Consider the following 14,995-nt stretch of genomic DNA (forward strand, 5'->3'; position numbering starts at 1 on the left):
GCCTAGATTTCATCCTGCCATTGTTTATATTTCCCAACAAGATTCACACGCCTTTCCTCTTTCTCTCATCCTACCTCCTCCTCACCCTGCTGCATCTCTCTCTCTCTCTCTCTCTCTCACTCAGCCAGCAGGATGCTCAAGAGTTTCTGCGCTTTCTGATGGATTGGCTACACATTGAGATTAACCGGAAACCACAGAAGACTCCGAACATCATGTCGTTATCCGGGATCCAGGTGCCCTCTGACAAGATGGAGAGGTTACGGTGAGCACAGAAATAGTGCGGCACACATCTTAGCCTGTCTGTCTGTCTGTCCCTGATTCGCTGTTTGTCAGATTCTGTCTCTCTCACCCCCTCCCAGTCTCTCTCCTTCCATCTATCTCTCTCCCTCTGTCTGGGTCTCGCTGTCTCAGTCTGATTTTGTCTTCCTCCCCCTGCTTTCTGTCTGTGTCACTTGCCTTCTGACTCTCCCACTCTATCTCTCTCCTTCCATCTGTCTGTATCTGTATCTCTCCCTGTCCCACTCTCTATCCATCTGCGTTGGTTTTTCACGCACTCCCTCTTGTCTTTTTCTCCTTTCTTCATCTGTCATCGTCGTACATTTTCCCCTCTCCCTTTCTCTTCCGTTTTCTCTTTCTGTTATTGCACACTCTGCCCCTTTCCCTGTCTCTAGTTCTTGCCCTGTCCCCTGCACTGCCACCAAACTCTGTCTTTCTCTGTCCGTCTGTTTCTTCCAACCCCTGAGCTTTGCTTTTGTTCCTCAGTGATGATGAAAAATCGATGCAGATGTGGAAACGATACCTGGAGAGGGATGACAGTAAAATCGTAGGCAAGTAACTCCACTAGGCGTAAACCCCTACACTGTCCTCCCTCATCAAACACTCCCAGGGCAGGGACAGCACAGGGTTAGATACAGAGTAAAGCTCCCTCTACACTGTCGCCCCATCAAACACTCCCCGTACAGGGACAGCTCGGGGTTAGATACAGCGTGAAGCTCCCTCTACACTGTCACCCCCGTCAAACACTCCCAGGACAGGGACAGCACGGGGTTAGATACAGAGTAAAGCTCCCTCGACACTGACTCCCATCAAACACTCCCAGGGACAGGGACAGCACGGGGTTAGTAAAGGGTCTGGGTGAGATGCTGCCAGTGACCTGTATTTGTCTCTGGGAGGTGGGCGATTGTGGCTAGACCCAGCGTTTATTGCCTGTCTCTGGGAGCTGGGAGATTGTGGCTAGACCCAGCATTTATTGCCTGTGCCAGTTGCATTGAGGACAGTGATGAGCCCACTTGCATTGCTGTGGCTTTGGAGTGCGGTTTTGGTTCGATAAACAGATTTCCTTTAACCCAAACGACACCAGTGTGCCAGATCGGTTTTACTACAATCAACTGTGGCTCTGCGGTTGGTGTCAGAGCAGCTATTTATCCCGGGGTTTTAATTGAATTCAGATTTCATCTGCGGTGGCCGAATTTGAACCCACGTCCCCCACGCAAGCTGTCGCTCCAGAGGTCTCACCCTGTGCCATTACAGTCGTCACCGTCTCTGCTCAACTTGGAGTCTCCAGCTGAAGCTGTGAGCTCAGACCTTGGAGAGGCAGCGTGGGCTCTCCGTCCTTGTCGTCTGAAACGTCAATTCCCCCCCCTACCCCGCCGTGAAGCTGCCTGGTCTGCTGTGCTCCTCGAGCTATATTGAACCTGCCACCCTTCACCAGCTCTGGCCACGGGGCGACACGGGTGGCGTTGAGCTGCCCTCTGATGTGCCGTTCGTGGGCAGGAGGTCGTCGGTGGGCTTGAGGGGGGGGGGTGGTTTGTGAATGGGCTGCGCAAAGAGGCTCTAATCGCTGTAGGTTTCTGCCCAGATCTCTTTGTAGGTCAGTTGAACAGTACTCTTTGCTGCACCACTTGCGGTCACAAATCCACCACCTTCGAGGTCTTCTGCGATCTGTCGCTGCCAATCCCCAAGGTACGTTCGGTCTGTTGGGGGGTGGGGGGGTGGGGTGGTTTGTTGGTAGTGCCTCAGACTGACCCTGGTGTTCCCCCCCACCCCGCCAAACCCTCACCCTCTGTTACAGAGACTGTCGATGACAGGCCGTGTCTCCCTGCTGGAATGTCTCAGTCTGTTCACTGCCGAAGAGGAGCTGGACACTGACAACGCACCGGTAAGGACGCTGTCTGATCGGCACTTGTTCCCCACCCTCACCCCCACTTCCAAACCCACCACACCCTCTCCCCCCCACACCCACTCCCCCATTCCCCCACCCCTCCTCACTCCACCCACCCACCCCTCCTCGCCCCCACACTCCACACACCCCCCACTACCCCACCACGCCCACTCCCCTGCCCCTGCCACACCCACTCCCGCTACACTCACGCCCCCACGCCCACCACCCCCACTCCCCCGCCCCCTCACTCCACCCACGCCCGCTCACCACCCCACCCACTGCCTTACTCCTCCCACTCCCTCATTCCACCCAACCCCACTCCACCCACACTCTCACCCCACCCCGACACCACCCATCTCCACCCACCACACTCCGACGCTCACTCCACTCACCCCCTCACTCCACTCACCCTCTCACTCCACGCACTCCCACTACCTCCCCACACCCTCCACCCAGCCCATCGCTCCACCCATGCCCACTCCACTCATGCCTGCTCCAACACCCCACCCACTGCCTCACTCCTCCCACCCCCTTATTCCACCCACCCCGACTCCACCCACCGCCACCCACCACACTCCGGCCCCCACCCCAACCTCCTCCTCGCTCCACCCAGCCCATCTCTCACCCACCCCCACATCACTCACGCCCACTCCACCACCCCACCCACTGCCTCATTCCACCCACCCCCTCACTCCACCCACCCCGACTCCACAACCCCCACCCCACCCACCTCCACCCACCACACTCCGACCCACACCCCACCCTCCTATTCACTCCACCCACCCCCACTCCACTGAACCCTCACTCCACACACCCCCTATCACACCACCTGCCCCTCACTCCACCCAATCCACCCACGCCCACTCCTCCGACCCAAACCCCCTCCCCCATGCACCGACCCGTACCCCACTCACCCTCACTGCATCAACCCCCCAACCCTAACCCCAATCCGCTGATCCCTACCCCACCGACCCCTACCCCACCCAACCCCTCACTCCACCCACCTCATCACTCCCCCACCCACGCCCCACCGACCTCCGCACTCCGCCCATCCCCACCCCAAGAACCTCCACCCACCGTCACTCCACCGACCACCCACCCCATCACTCCACCCTCCCCTTCAATTCTCCCACACCCGCTCAACCCACACCTATTCCACCCTCCCTCACGCCACACCCTCCCTCACGCCACACCCTCCCTCACGCCACACCCTCCCTCACGCCACACCCTCCCTCACGCCACACCCTCCCTCACGCCACACCCTCCCTCACGCCACACCCTCCCTCACGCCACACCCTCCCTCACGCCACACCCTCCCTCACGCCACACCCTCCCTCACGCCACACCCTCCCTCACGCCACACCCTCCCTCCTGCCACACCCTCCCTCACGGTACACCCTCCCTCACGCTACACCCTCCCTCACGCTACACCCTCCCTCACGCTACACCCTCCCTCACGCTACACCCTCCCTCACGCTACACCCTCCCTCACGCTACACCCTCCCTCACGCTACACCCTCCCTCACGCTACACCCTCCCTCCCTCCACACCCTCCCTCACGCTACACCCTCCCTCACGCTACACCCTCCCTCACGCTACACCCTCCCTCACGCTACACCCTCCCTCACGCTACACCCTCCCTCACGCTACACCCTCCCTCACGCTACACCCTCCCTCACGCTACACCCTCCCTCACGCTACACCCTCCCTCACGCTACACCCTCCCTCACGCTACACCCTCCCTCACGCTACACCCCTCCCTCACGCTACACCCTCCCTCACGCTACACCCTCCCTCACGCTACACCCTCCCTCACTCCACACCCTCCCTCACTCCACACCCTCCCTCACTCCACACCCTCCCTCACTCCACACCCTCCCTCACTCCACACCCTCCCTCACTCCACACCCTCCCTCACTCCACACCCTCCCTCACTCCACACCCTCCCTCACTCCACACCCTCCCTCACTCCGTCCCCTCCCCAACTGGTGCATTGCTCCACACTGTCAGCTGCAGCCATACCCAGCACACTCAACCGCACTGTCATTGCATCATCTCACCGCCTCCCACCCTGGGCAGGACGCGTGTTCCACCACCCCCCGGCCTTAGGAGTCTGTGCCCATGTCGAATTTGCAAGTTCTCCGTGAAGACGTGCGGGTTATGGTTGGTTGGCCATACTAAATTATCCCGTAGTGCCCAGGGATGTGCGGGTTAGGGTGGGTTGGCCGTGCTAAATTGTCCCATAGTGTCCAGGGATGTGCAGGTTAGGGTGGGTTGGCCGTGCTAAATTGTCCCATAGTGCCCAGGGATGTGCGGATTAGGGTGGGATTGGCCGTGATAAATTGTCCCATAGTGCCCAGGGATGTGCGGGTTAGGGTGGATTAGCCGTGCTAAATTGTCCCATAGTGCCCAGGGATGTGCGGATTAGGGTGGGATTGGCCGTGCTAAATTGTCCCATAGTGTCCAGGGATGTGCGGGTTAGGGTGGGTTGGCCGTGCTAAATTGTCCCCATAGTGCCCAGGGATGTGCGGGTTAGGGTGGGTTGGCCGTGCTAAATTGTCCCGTAGTGCCCAGGGATGTGCGGGTTAGGGTGGATTCGCCGTGCTAAATTGTCCCATAGTGCCCAGGGATGTGCGGATTAGGGTGGGATTGGCCGTGCTAAATTGTCCCATAGTGTCCAGGGATGTGCGGGTTAGGGTGGGTTGGCCGTGCTAAATTGTCCCATAGTGCCCAGGGATGTGCGGGTTAGGGTGGGTTGGCCGTGCTAAATTGTCCCGTAGTGCCAGGGATGTGCGGGTTAGGGTGGGTTGGCCGTGCTAAATTGTCCCGTAGTGCCAGGGATGTGCGGGTTAGGGTGGATTGTCCGTGCTAAATTGTCCCGTAGTGCCCAGGGATGTGCCGGTTAGGGTGGATTGGCCATGTGAAATGCAGTTTTGCAGGGGATGGCGGGCCCTGGTTGGGATACTCTTCAAAGGGTCGGTGTGGACACAATAGGCTGAATGGCCTGCTTCCACACTGTAGGGGGTTCTCTGATATCTCTCCAGTGATGTCCCGTATCATGCAATGTCCTCCACTTTCCTTACTACCCCTCAGCCACACCAAATCCAAGCACTCCACATCTACAGTTGACTCCTGATCTCGCCAAGCTGTAAGTGATCACACTCGCCTATCCTTGTTCTGTGTCCGTGATGTGGATTTTCTGCAGGCATTTCCGTTTGATTAACAGGTACTAATATATCCCCTGGAAACCATTTCCTGCATTCTGCTAATCCTACCTCGTTGAATAAAGTCATCACATTTGTGATTTTCCATTCAGCTCAGACGTTACCCTTGGAAAATCTAGGCAGTTTGTCGATCAGTGCAACAGTACCTCTTGCAGTCATTTCTTTTTAATGACGCTTTTAGCATGAATACCACCCATTCTCACTAAATTGTCAGCCTGGAATACTCATAGCACAATATCACCATGCTGATTATCATTTTTCCAAATTTCATAGTATCCTTGCAGTGTGGGAACAAGCCCTTTGGCCCAACAAGTCCACACTGACCCTCACAGCATCCCACCCAGACCCGTGCTGCAGAATCCACACATCCCTGGACACTATGGGACAATTTAGCACGGCCAATCCACCCTAACCCGCACATCCCTGGGCACTACGGGACAATTTAGCACGGCCAACCCACCCTAACCCGCACATCCCTGGGCACTATGGGACAATTTAGCACGGCCAATCCACCCTAACCCGCACATCCCTGGGTGCTATGGGACAATTTAGCACGGCCAACCCACCCTAACCCGCACATCCCTGGGCACTATGGGACAATTTAGCACGGCCAATCCACCCTAACCCGCACATCCCTGGGTGCTACGGGACAATTTAGCACGGCCAATCCACCCTAACCTGCACATCCCTGGGCACTATGGGACAATTTAGCACGGCCAATCCCACCCTAACCTGCACATCCCTGGGCACTATGGGACAATTTAGCACGGCCAACCCACCGTAACCCGCACATCCCTGGGCACTACGGGACAATTTAGCACGGCCAGTCCGCCTGAACCTGCACACCCCTGGGCACTATGGGATACTATAGCACGGCCAATCCACCCTAGTCTGCGCATCTTTGGACAGTGAGAGGAAACCCACGCAGACACAGTGAGAATGTGCAAACTCCACACAGTTGCCCGAGGATGGAATTGAACCCGGGTGCCGGGTGCAGTGAGGCAGTTGTGCTAACCACTGAGCCACCGCACTGCCCTAAATTCTCCGTACGCTATTTGTTCCCGATTTGCAAGGACCTCTGATGGTCCATGACGTGGAATGGTATGCTTTTTGATTGAAACCGATATCATTGTTTCGGAGGCTCAGTACTGAGGGAGCCCTGCACTGTTTGTGGCATTTTGTGGGAATCTGTCCCTCTGACTGGAGTGATCTCTCTAGATGTGCGAGAGGTGTAACCAGAGGAAGAGAAGCACTAAGAAGCTGACGATCCAGAGATTCCCCAAGATCCTTGTTCTACGTATCCTTTACACGGTATTTGATTTATCAATCTCTCTTTCGATGTGTCTGCTGTTCACTTCTTCTGTCTTCCTATGTTTTACTTTCTGTACCTCGCTCATCTGCCTTTCATTCTTTCTGATTCTGCCTGTCCCTCTATGTCTCATTTATTGTTTTTCTCCCCTTTCCTGTCTATCTCTGTTGTGTCCCTTTTTATCTTTATTTATCTGCCCCCCTCTCTCTGTCTCTGTGGCTGTCTCACTCCCTCTGTGTGTAGCTATATTTCTCCATCTGTATCCCTTTCTTCCCTCACTCATTTTCTCTCTCTGTCATTCTCGGTCATGCTCTGTCTGTTTCTCTGCCTATCCCTCTCTGTCTCACTCACACTCTCCCTCTGTCCATTACTGTTTTCTCTCTCTCTGTCACCACCTCACTATCTTGCCCTGTCCCTTTCCAAAGCTTACTTGCTCTCCCTCTGTGTCCCTTTCTGTCTCTTGCACATTCTGTCTTTTCCTGGCTTATTCTCTTCTGTGTTCCTATCTACTTCTCTCCCCTTTTCTCTGTGTCTGCCATGAGTTCTCTTTATCTCTCTTTCTCTTCCCACTTTACAATTCAGTCTTTTCTTCCCCTCTTCCTATGTTCCATGGCCCCTCTCGCTCCCTCTCTCTCTCTCTCTCTTTCTGTGTTTCATTCCCTCCCTTTTCTCTTGTGCTCCTTCCTCCTCTGCAGTCTGAATCCCCAGTGACGTTCCTTACCTCGCTGCCCAGACCTGAACCGATTCTCTTTCAGTCGCTATGCGATCAGAAAGTCTACCACTCACGTGGAGTTCCCGTTGTACGGGCTGAGCTTAAGGCAGTTTGCTGCCGACAAGACAGGTGAGAGCGCAGGGTGTGTGTCGCTAAGCGGCGTGAGTCAGAACAAACATCTGGGCCTCCCTGTGACATCCCTGTGCTTTCTCTTTGCCCCTGACCACTCCATCTCCCCAGGCAATCCTGTTTACGATCTCTATGCAGTGTGTAACCACACAGGGACTGTGAATGGCGGTCACTACACGGCCTACTGCAAGTCCAGAGGAAAGTGGCACGTCTTCAACGATTCCAGGTTGGTACTGAGGCTCGGGCACAAGAAGACCCCGTGCTCTCGTGGGGGCAAGAGTGGGGGGTGATGGGTGGCTCTGGATATCGTGGCGTGCCAGCACGGTGTAGAGCAATACAAGCCGGTCTGCCTCCCCTCCATGTTTCCCATCCTTTTCCCCCCCAAAACCCTCGGTGTGGATCTCGACTTCGAATGCGCTCAGTGGAATTCTGCTCTTCATGAGTTTGGGGCCTTGCAGCCTTTGGAGAAACTGCTTTGATCCTGTAAAACATCGAGCAAATTCCAATGAGGTTCCCTCTTCGTTCCCCTAAAGCCCGTCTCATATGCCATCTCCCCTCCTAGGACAGTCCCTTTCACCCCAGAAACTGGTATGGCAACCCTTCCCTTGTCCGGGTACGGTATGGACTTCCATGGAGAAACTCAGCAGGTCTGACGGCATCTGTTGGGGAATCTGTGAGAGACACAGAGTCCTTCAGAAGCGAATGGGGCTGGCAAGGGATAGTTTTCCTGTTGTTGAGAAAAGGGGTGAGGAGCGTATCGGTGAGGATGCCCAGAGAGGAAACCCAAGAGAGAGATAATAATGGCAAAGGAGTGATTGTGAAGCAAAATAGATGTTAATAAATGGAATACTGTCCTTCCTTGTGTAAGGCAAGCAAAAACTATGCATGCAGTGCAGTCACTGACAGTCTCATAACCTGTTCAGCTCTTCTGCAGACACCAGCGCAGCCCCCCCCCTCCCCCCACCATGATCCCTAACTTTGGTGGTACGATTGGAAAGTAGAATTGTGTGCAAAAGGTACAGCAGGCTTTGTAAGTGGTGATGGTCAGAGATTGTTGGGTGTATGCATTCAAGGAACCCAGAATGTTAGCGAACGATGAGAAAATGAAACCACGTTGGGCTACATATCACACGGGTAAGGTACAGAGGTAACTAATTGTGTGGAGTTTTGCTTTTTGTTTAATTCACTTGTGGGTGTCACTGCCTGGGCCAACATGTATTGCCCCTGTCCCTAGTTGGCTCCCTTGAGAAGGTGGGGGGGAGCTGCCTTCTTCAACCGCTGCAATCCAAGTGCTATACTTACACCCACAATGTCCCTCGGGAAGGGAATTCCAGGATTCTGGCCCAGCGACACTGAAGGAACGGGGATATATTTCAAAGTCAGGATGGGGGGAGTGGCTTGGAGGGGAACTTGCAGAGGGTGGGGGTCCCCTGTACCTGCTGCCCCTTGTCCTCCTGGATAGAATTGGCCGTGGGGTTTGGAAGGTGCTCCCTGAGGATCTTTGATGAATCTCTGCAGAGCATCTTGTAGACGATGCACACTGCTGTGACTGAGCGTCGGTGGGGGGGCGGGGGGTAGTGTTTGTGGATGTGGTGCCAATCGAGTGGGGGCTGCTCTGTCCTGGATGGTGTCGAGCTTCTTGAGTGTTTGTTGGAGCTGCCTCCATCCAGGGGCAAGTGGGGAGTATCCCATCCCACTCCTGACTTGTGCCTTGTAGATGGTGGGACAGGATTTGGCGGGGGGAGACAGGACGGGAGTTACTCGCTGCAGGATTCCCAGCCTCTGACCTGCTCTTGTAGCCGCTGTGTTCATGTGGTGGGTCCAGTGGAGTTTCTGGTCAATGGTAACCCCCAGGATGTTGATACTGGGGGGATTCAGTGATGGGAACACCATTGAATGTCAAGGGGCAGTGGTTAGATTGTCCCTTATTGGTGATGGGCATAGCCTGGCATTTGTGTGGCACTTGTCAGCCCAAACCTGGATATTGTGCAGATCTTGTTGCATTCGGACACGGGCTGCTTCAGTATCTGAGGAGTCACGAATGGAGCTGAACATTGTGTTATCATCGGCGACCATCCCCAACATCTGGGCTTATTGGTGGAGGGAAGGTCATGGATGAAGCAGCTGAAGACATTTTAAGTACATGATGAAGATTCTCATTAAGCGAAGGGGGTGAAGGGGACAGCGTAAACAGCAATATGTTTACCCATGATCATATTGAGTGGCACAGCAATCTCGATGGGCTGAATGGCTTCCTGTTGCTCCTGGCTGTTGTAAGAGCGGGTGGATGGGGCATTGGGTAGGAGAATGTTGAGCAGAGGAAGGAGGGGTTTGTACAAGGTTGGTGTGCGTAAGTATGGTACTAATTCCTCTCTCTCTCTCTCTCTCTCTCTCTCTCTCTCTCTCTCTCTCTCTCTCTCTCTCTCTCTCTCTCTCTCTCCTTCCTCCTCTTTCTCTCTGCCTCCCCCTCTCTCTGCCTCCCCCTCTGCCCCCCGCCCCCCCTTTCCCCCTCTGCCCCCCGCCCCCCCTCTACCCCCGCCCCCCCTTCCCCCTCTGCCCCCACCCCCCCCTCTCTGCCTCCCCCCTCTCTGCCTCCCCCCTCTCTGCCTCCCCCCTCTCTGCCTCCCCCCTCTCTGCCTCCCCCCTCTCTGCCTTCCCCCTCTCTGCCTTCCCCCTCTCTGCCTTCCCCCTCTCTGCCTCCCCCCCTCTCTGTCTCCCCTCTTCCTGCCTCCCCCTTCTCTGTCTCCACGCTTCTCTCTCTGTCTCCTGCCTCTGTCTCCCCCCTCTCTGTCTCCATCCTTCTCTCTCTGTCTCCCCCCCACCGTCTCCTCCCCGTCTCCACCTCTCTCTGTCTCCTACCTCTATCTCTCTCTGTCTCCCCCCATCTCTCTGTCTCCCCCCATCTCTCTCTCTATCTGTCTCTGTCTCGCCCCACCTCTCTCTCTCTCTCTCTCTCTCTCTCTCCGTCTCCCCCCATCTCTCTGTCTCCCCACCCATCTCTGTCTGACTCCCCCTCTATCTATCTCCCCCCTCTCTGTCTCCTCTACCCCTTTCTCTGTCACCCCTTTCTCTGCCTCCCACCCCTCCGACCCACTCTCCCTCTCCGTCTCCCCCTGTCTCTGCCCCTGTCTCTCACATCTTTCCCCCCTCTCTCTCTGCAAACCCCAAACCCACCCTTCTCTCTACACACACCCCCACCCCCACAGGGTCTCGCTGATTCAGGAGAATCAGATTGTCTCCAGTGAAGCATATGTACTTTCTACCAGCTGGACGAGAGACAGTCTGTTTGGTGAAGGATTAGGGGCAGCGAGGTCGGGCGGGGGGGATGGTGGGGGCGGGGTCCCTGCTTGTGACCCTCACAGATCCTGGAGCCCTCCACCACCCCAGTCCAGTACTGCCCCACCACCCTCCACCACGTGGGTCCATTCTGTCTCCCCACCCCTCACCTACCCGGTGCCCCCGCCACCTCTTCACTGTCCTTCCTCCTCAGAGGGGACCACTCTCCTTCACATACCCTCCTCCCCACGGACTCTCAGGTGACTGGGCTCTTGAGAAGGATTGAGTGGAAACATTGCAGATTAAAATGGAATCCGTTTACACTGGATGCTGCCTGGATTTCTTTGCACGGGCTGTGTGTGTGTCTGTCTGTGTGTGTGTGTCTGTGTGTGTGTTTGTTTCTGTGTGTGTGTGTGTGTGTCAGCCTGTCTCTCACTTTCCCTTTCTCTCCCCTCCCTCTTTCCATCCTCCTCCCTTTTCTTTCTCTCTTCCCCCCCCCCGCCCCTCAGTCTGTCTCTCCCCAGTCCCTCTCCTTCCTTCCTACTAGACTGTCTTCTCCTCAATCTGACCCCCAACCCAAGCCTCCCTCCCTCTCCGCTGTGTTGGTACATCAGCAGTGTTACTGGGAAGCCCCGAGCTGCCTTTCGGCTCTTCCCAGCCCACCCCACCGATTGGGGGACCCTATCCTACATCTGCCCACTCAGTTTGTTGTCAGGAACGCTGCAGACCCCCCTCCCCCACCTCATGTTGTTCTTGAACACCCCCCTGTCATCAGAAAGCCCTGCGTGAAGTGGGAGAAAATGACGTTTGAGATGTAACAAGGGGACTTCAATAAATCTGTTGGTAAATCAGATACAAACCAAAGGCTGGAGTTGGTCAAGTGAAAGTCTCTACCCTCTCTCCCTCTTTCTCTCTCTCTGTCTTTCTGTAGTGCTATTTCTTCTTGCTCATGGTGTTTTACTCTCTCAGTCTCACCCTTGCACTCTCTCTCTCTCTCTCTCTCTCTCTCTCTCTGCTGCTCTGTCTTTGCCTGTGCTCTCTCTCCATCCCTCTCTTTTACTCTCTTCCACCTCCCTCTCTTTGCTTCTCCCATCCCCTCTTCCCCTTGCCCCGTCTGTGTGTGTGCTTCAGTAAAAATGGAAATGTAAATATTGTAATGCTGAATCACCTGTAAACTAGAAACTACACGCACTCACACTCGCAAAGAGAAATAAATTATTTTATCCTTTTGCAATGGCTGTTGCTGAATTTTGGTCAGTGTCTCCGTCTACGCAACTTCATTATTTACAATCCCATACTTTATCGGGAATGTTGACCACTCACCTCGTTCGCCAACAACTGGCTTAGCTCAAAGAGGACAAGAGTGAAGTCTGTGTCAACTGACCACTTCTTTTATGAGTTTAGTCTCCCCCTCTCTCAGAGGGAGAGGGAGGGAGACACAGAGATGGGGGCGAGACAGGAATTCAATTCTCACAGTTTGGCTAGCAAAGGGTTTATGGCATACATACAAAGCTTCAATTCAAATGGGTAACTCACTGAGCCTGGTGTTCCCAGAACCACTGGGCGGGAGCACTGTGAGCCCCTGGTTGCGAGCTGAAGGGTGAGAGTCTGTTCTACAAGTGGGTGTCTGTTGAGACTGTCAGCCTGTCCTGGGAACGGAACAGGGCTTTCCTGTAGGCAGCCATGTCCCTGCGCACACTGTCCACCCCACGTATGAGCCAGACTTACTCCACACGCACACACAGAGCCATACGTATGATGTTTCTGCGAAACAAAATCTTAATAACCAAGATTAGAAAGTCACATTGGCCAGGCATCTGTTCCAGGACTTGGGAGTATTTCCCATACTGCCAACTTTGTGAAGGATTCTCTGTGGAGTTTTCATTGACAGCGCACTGAAATCCTTCATCTTTACCCTTTTTTTCACCACCCCCAAAACACCTTACGTCCCTGAACTGTGGTGTCTGGTTCTTGGTTCCTCAGTTCACTTATGTGCCAGTGTCTTTCCACTACAGGCTCATCCAAGACCACCTTTAGAATTACTCCCTTACTCTTCCACCTGATAAGGATTTCTCCCTTACGGTAACGCTCAGAGCTGATCTAGCTCAAACCACCTCGAGCCAGCATCTAGGGGCTTGGGGGTTTTCCGCTCGCTGTTTTCATTTGTGAGCAGTTACCCGGCAGGCAGGAGGTTACCAGGAGAGAGGGAACCTCCTGGTGTGACACAGTGTGTGAACTATTGCTGTTAACTGTCACATTGTAGTGGCCACAAATCGGTTATTCCCTCTCCTCTGCTTTCCTGAGAGTGGGCAGCTAACCCCAGAGCCTCTGGACGACCATGGAACACCAGCTCTAGCCTGATTATTGATTCTGGCTGAGATGCTCTCATTTCTGTACTAGCTGACTCAGTCTCCTCCATCCCGTTACAAATCATCTGGGATTCTTTACTCACCAGGGAACTGACCTAACTCAACGTTGAATAGAACCATACCTTTCGGAAACTGACCTTTCAGTCCATGCCAACCATTATCCCCAAACTAAACTAGTCCCAGCTGCCTACTCCTGGCCTGTATACCTCGGAACATTTTCCTATTCATGGACTTATTCAAATGTCTTTTAAATGTTGTAACTGTGCCCACATCCCCCACTTCCTGTGGAAGCTCATGCCACACATGAAACACCCTCTTGTTAAAAAATTGCCCCTCGTGACTTTTTCTCACCTTAAAAATGTGTCCCCGAGTCTTAAAATTCCCCATCCAAGGGAAAAGATAACTGCCATTAATCTGTAATCTATCTGTACCCCGCATGATTTTATAAACATCTATCGGGTCGCCTTTCAACCTCTGATGCGCCAGTGAAAAATGTCCCAGCCCATTGTAACTCAACATTTCCATACCTGCCAACATCCTGGTAAATCCCTTCTGAATCCTCTCCAGCTTAAAAATAGCTTCCTCTGACCAGAACTGGACGCGGCGCTCCAGAAGAGGCCTCACCAGTGTCCCGTGCAACCTCAACATGACATCCCAGCTCTGATACGCAAAGGAATGAGCAATGAATGCAAGCATGCTAAAAGCCTTTTTAATCATTCAATCTATAGGGAATGTAAACTTCAAAGAATGATGTACCTGAACCCGGAGGTCACCCTGTTTGACGCTATCAAAAGCCCCATCATTAATTGTATAAGGCTTGTCCTTGGTTGTTAAACGAAAACGCAACACCTCACACTTACCCTGGCTGAACTCCCATCTGCTCTCAGGCAGAACCAGTTCTAAAGACTCATGATTCTGAGAGAACGTAATCCCCAACAGCGCAACTGGAATGGAGCACTGCTGATGGACTAAACCATGTCCCTGAGACTTCTCTCCCACATATGAGGAAGTGTTCTCTCAGATTCTACCCCTTCGGACCTTATCAAGAAGAATTTGTTTTTAAATGCAGGCTGAAGTCACACACTGCAAGGTGATATAACTAGAACATTTTGCTGCTGTCGATGAAGTGATGAATATTATTTCAACTTGAACAGAGGGAGATCTAATCACCTCAGGAGCAACATATACAATAACTGTAACAGTAACAAGGAATTCACTTTGACCTCCAGCCGAAAGGATTACGCCTCTGACAGTGCGGCGCTCCCTCAGCACTGACCCTCCGACAGTGCGGTGCTCCCTCAGTACTGACCCTCCAACAGAGCAGTGCACCCTCAGTTCTGACCCATTGACAGTGTGGCTCTCCCTCAGCACTGAACCTCCAACAACATGGCCCTCTGACAGTGCGGTGCTCCCTCAGCACTGAAGCTCCCACAGTACAGCACTCCCTCAGTGCTGAAACTCCCACAGTGCGGCGCTCCCTCAGCACTGAAACTCCCACAGTGCGGCGCTCCCTCAGCACTGAAACTCCCACAGTGCGGCGCTCCCTCAGTGCTGAAACTCCCACAGTGCGGCGCTCCCTCGGCACTGAAACTCCCACAGTACAGCACTCCCTCGGCACTGAAACTCCCACTGTGCGGTGCTCCCTCAGTACTGACCCTCCGACAGTGCGGCGCTCCCTCAGTACTGACCCTCCGACATTGCGGCACTCACTCAGCACTGACCCTCCGACAGTGCCGCACTCCCTCAGTATTGACCCTATGACAGTGCGGCGCTCCCTCAATACTGACCCTCCGACAGTGCATCACTTCCTCAGCA

The 14,995-nt window shown here is 54.3% G+C and overlaps 1 protein-coding gene across 2 annotated transcripts in view; it reads left to right on the forward strand.

Annotated features, from left to right (window-relative positions):
• Positions 1-12,045, forward strand: part of LOC125449492 (ubiquitin carboxyl-terminal hydrolase 21) — a 53,923-nt gene extending 41,878 nt beyond the window's left edge. The window contains exons 7-14 of one of the 2 annotated variants that reach the window (XR_009443448.1): positions 125-262; positions 763-827; positions 1,859-1,962; positions 2,072-2,158; positions 6,604-6,696; positions 7,390-7,535; positions 7,647-7,761; positions 10,742-10,854. Coding sequence is in view for 1 of the 2 variants with exons in the window: in XM_059642826.1 (XP_059498809.1) it covers positions 125-262; positions 763-827; positions 1,859-1,962; positions 2,072-2,158; positions 6,604-6,682; positions 7,428-7,535; positions 7,647-7,761; positions 10,742-11,075 (1,030 nt within the window). In the remaining variant the exon portion in view is untranslated. Of the gene's footprint in view, positions 1-124; positions 263-762; positions 828-1,858; positions 1,963-2,071; positions 2,159-6,603; positions 6,697-7,389; positions 7,536-7,646; positions 7,762-10,741 lie in introns of both variants that reach the window. The other variant, XM_059642826.1, reaches the window with a different exon arrangement.
• Positions 12,046-14,995: the final 2,950 nt, after the last annotated feature.

Source organism: Stegostoma tigrinum, chromosome 46 (assembly GCF_030684315.1).
Source record: "Stegostoma tigrinum isolate sSteTig4 chromosome 46, sSteTig4.hap1, whole genome shotgun sequence".
NCBI lineage: Eukaryota > Metazoa > Chordata > Chondrichthyes > Orectolobiformes > Stegostomatidae > Stegostoma > Stegostoma tigrinum.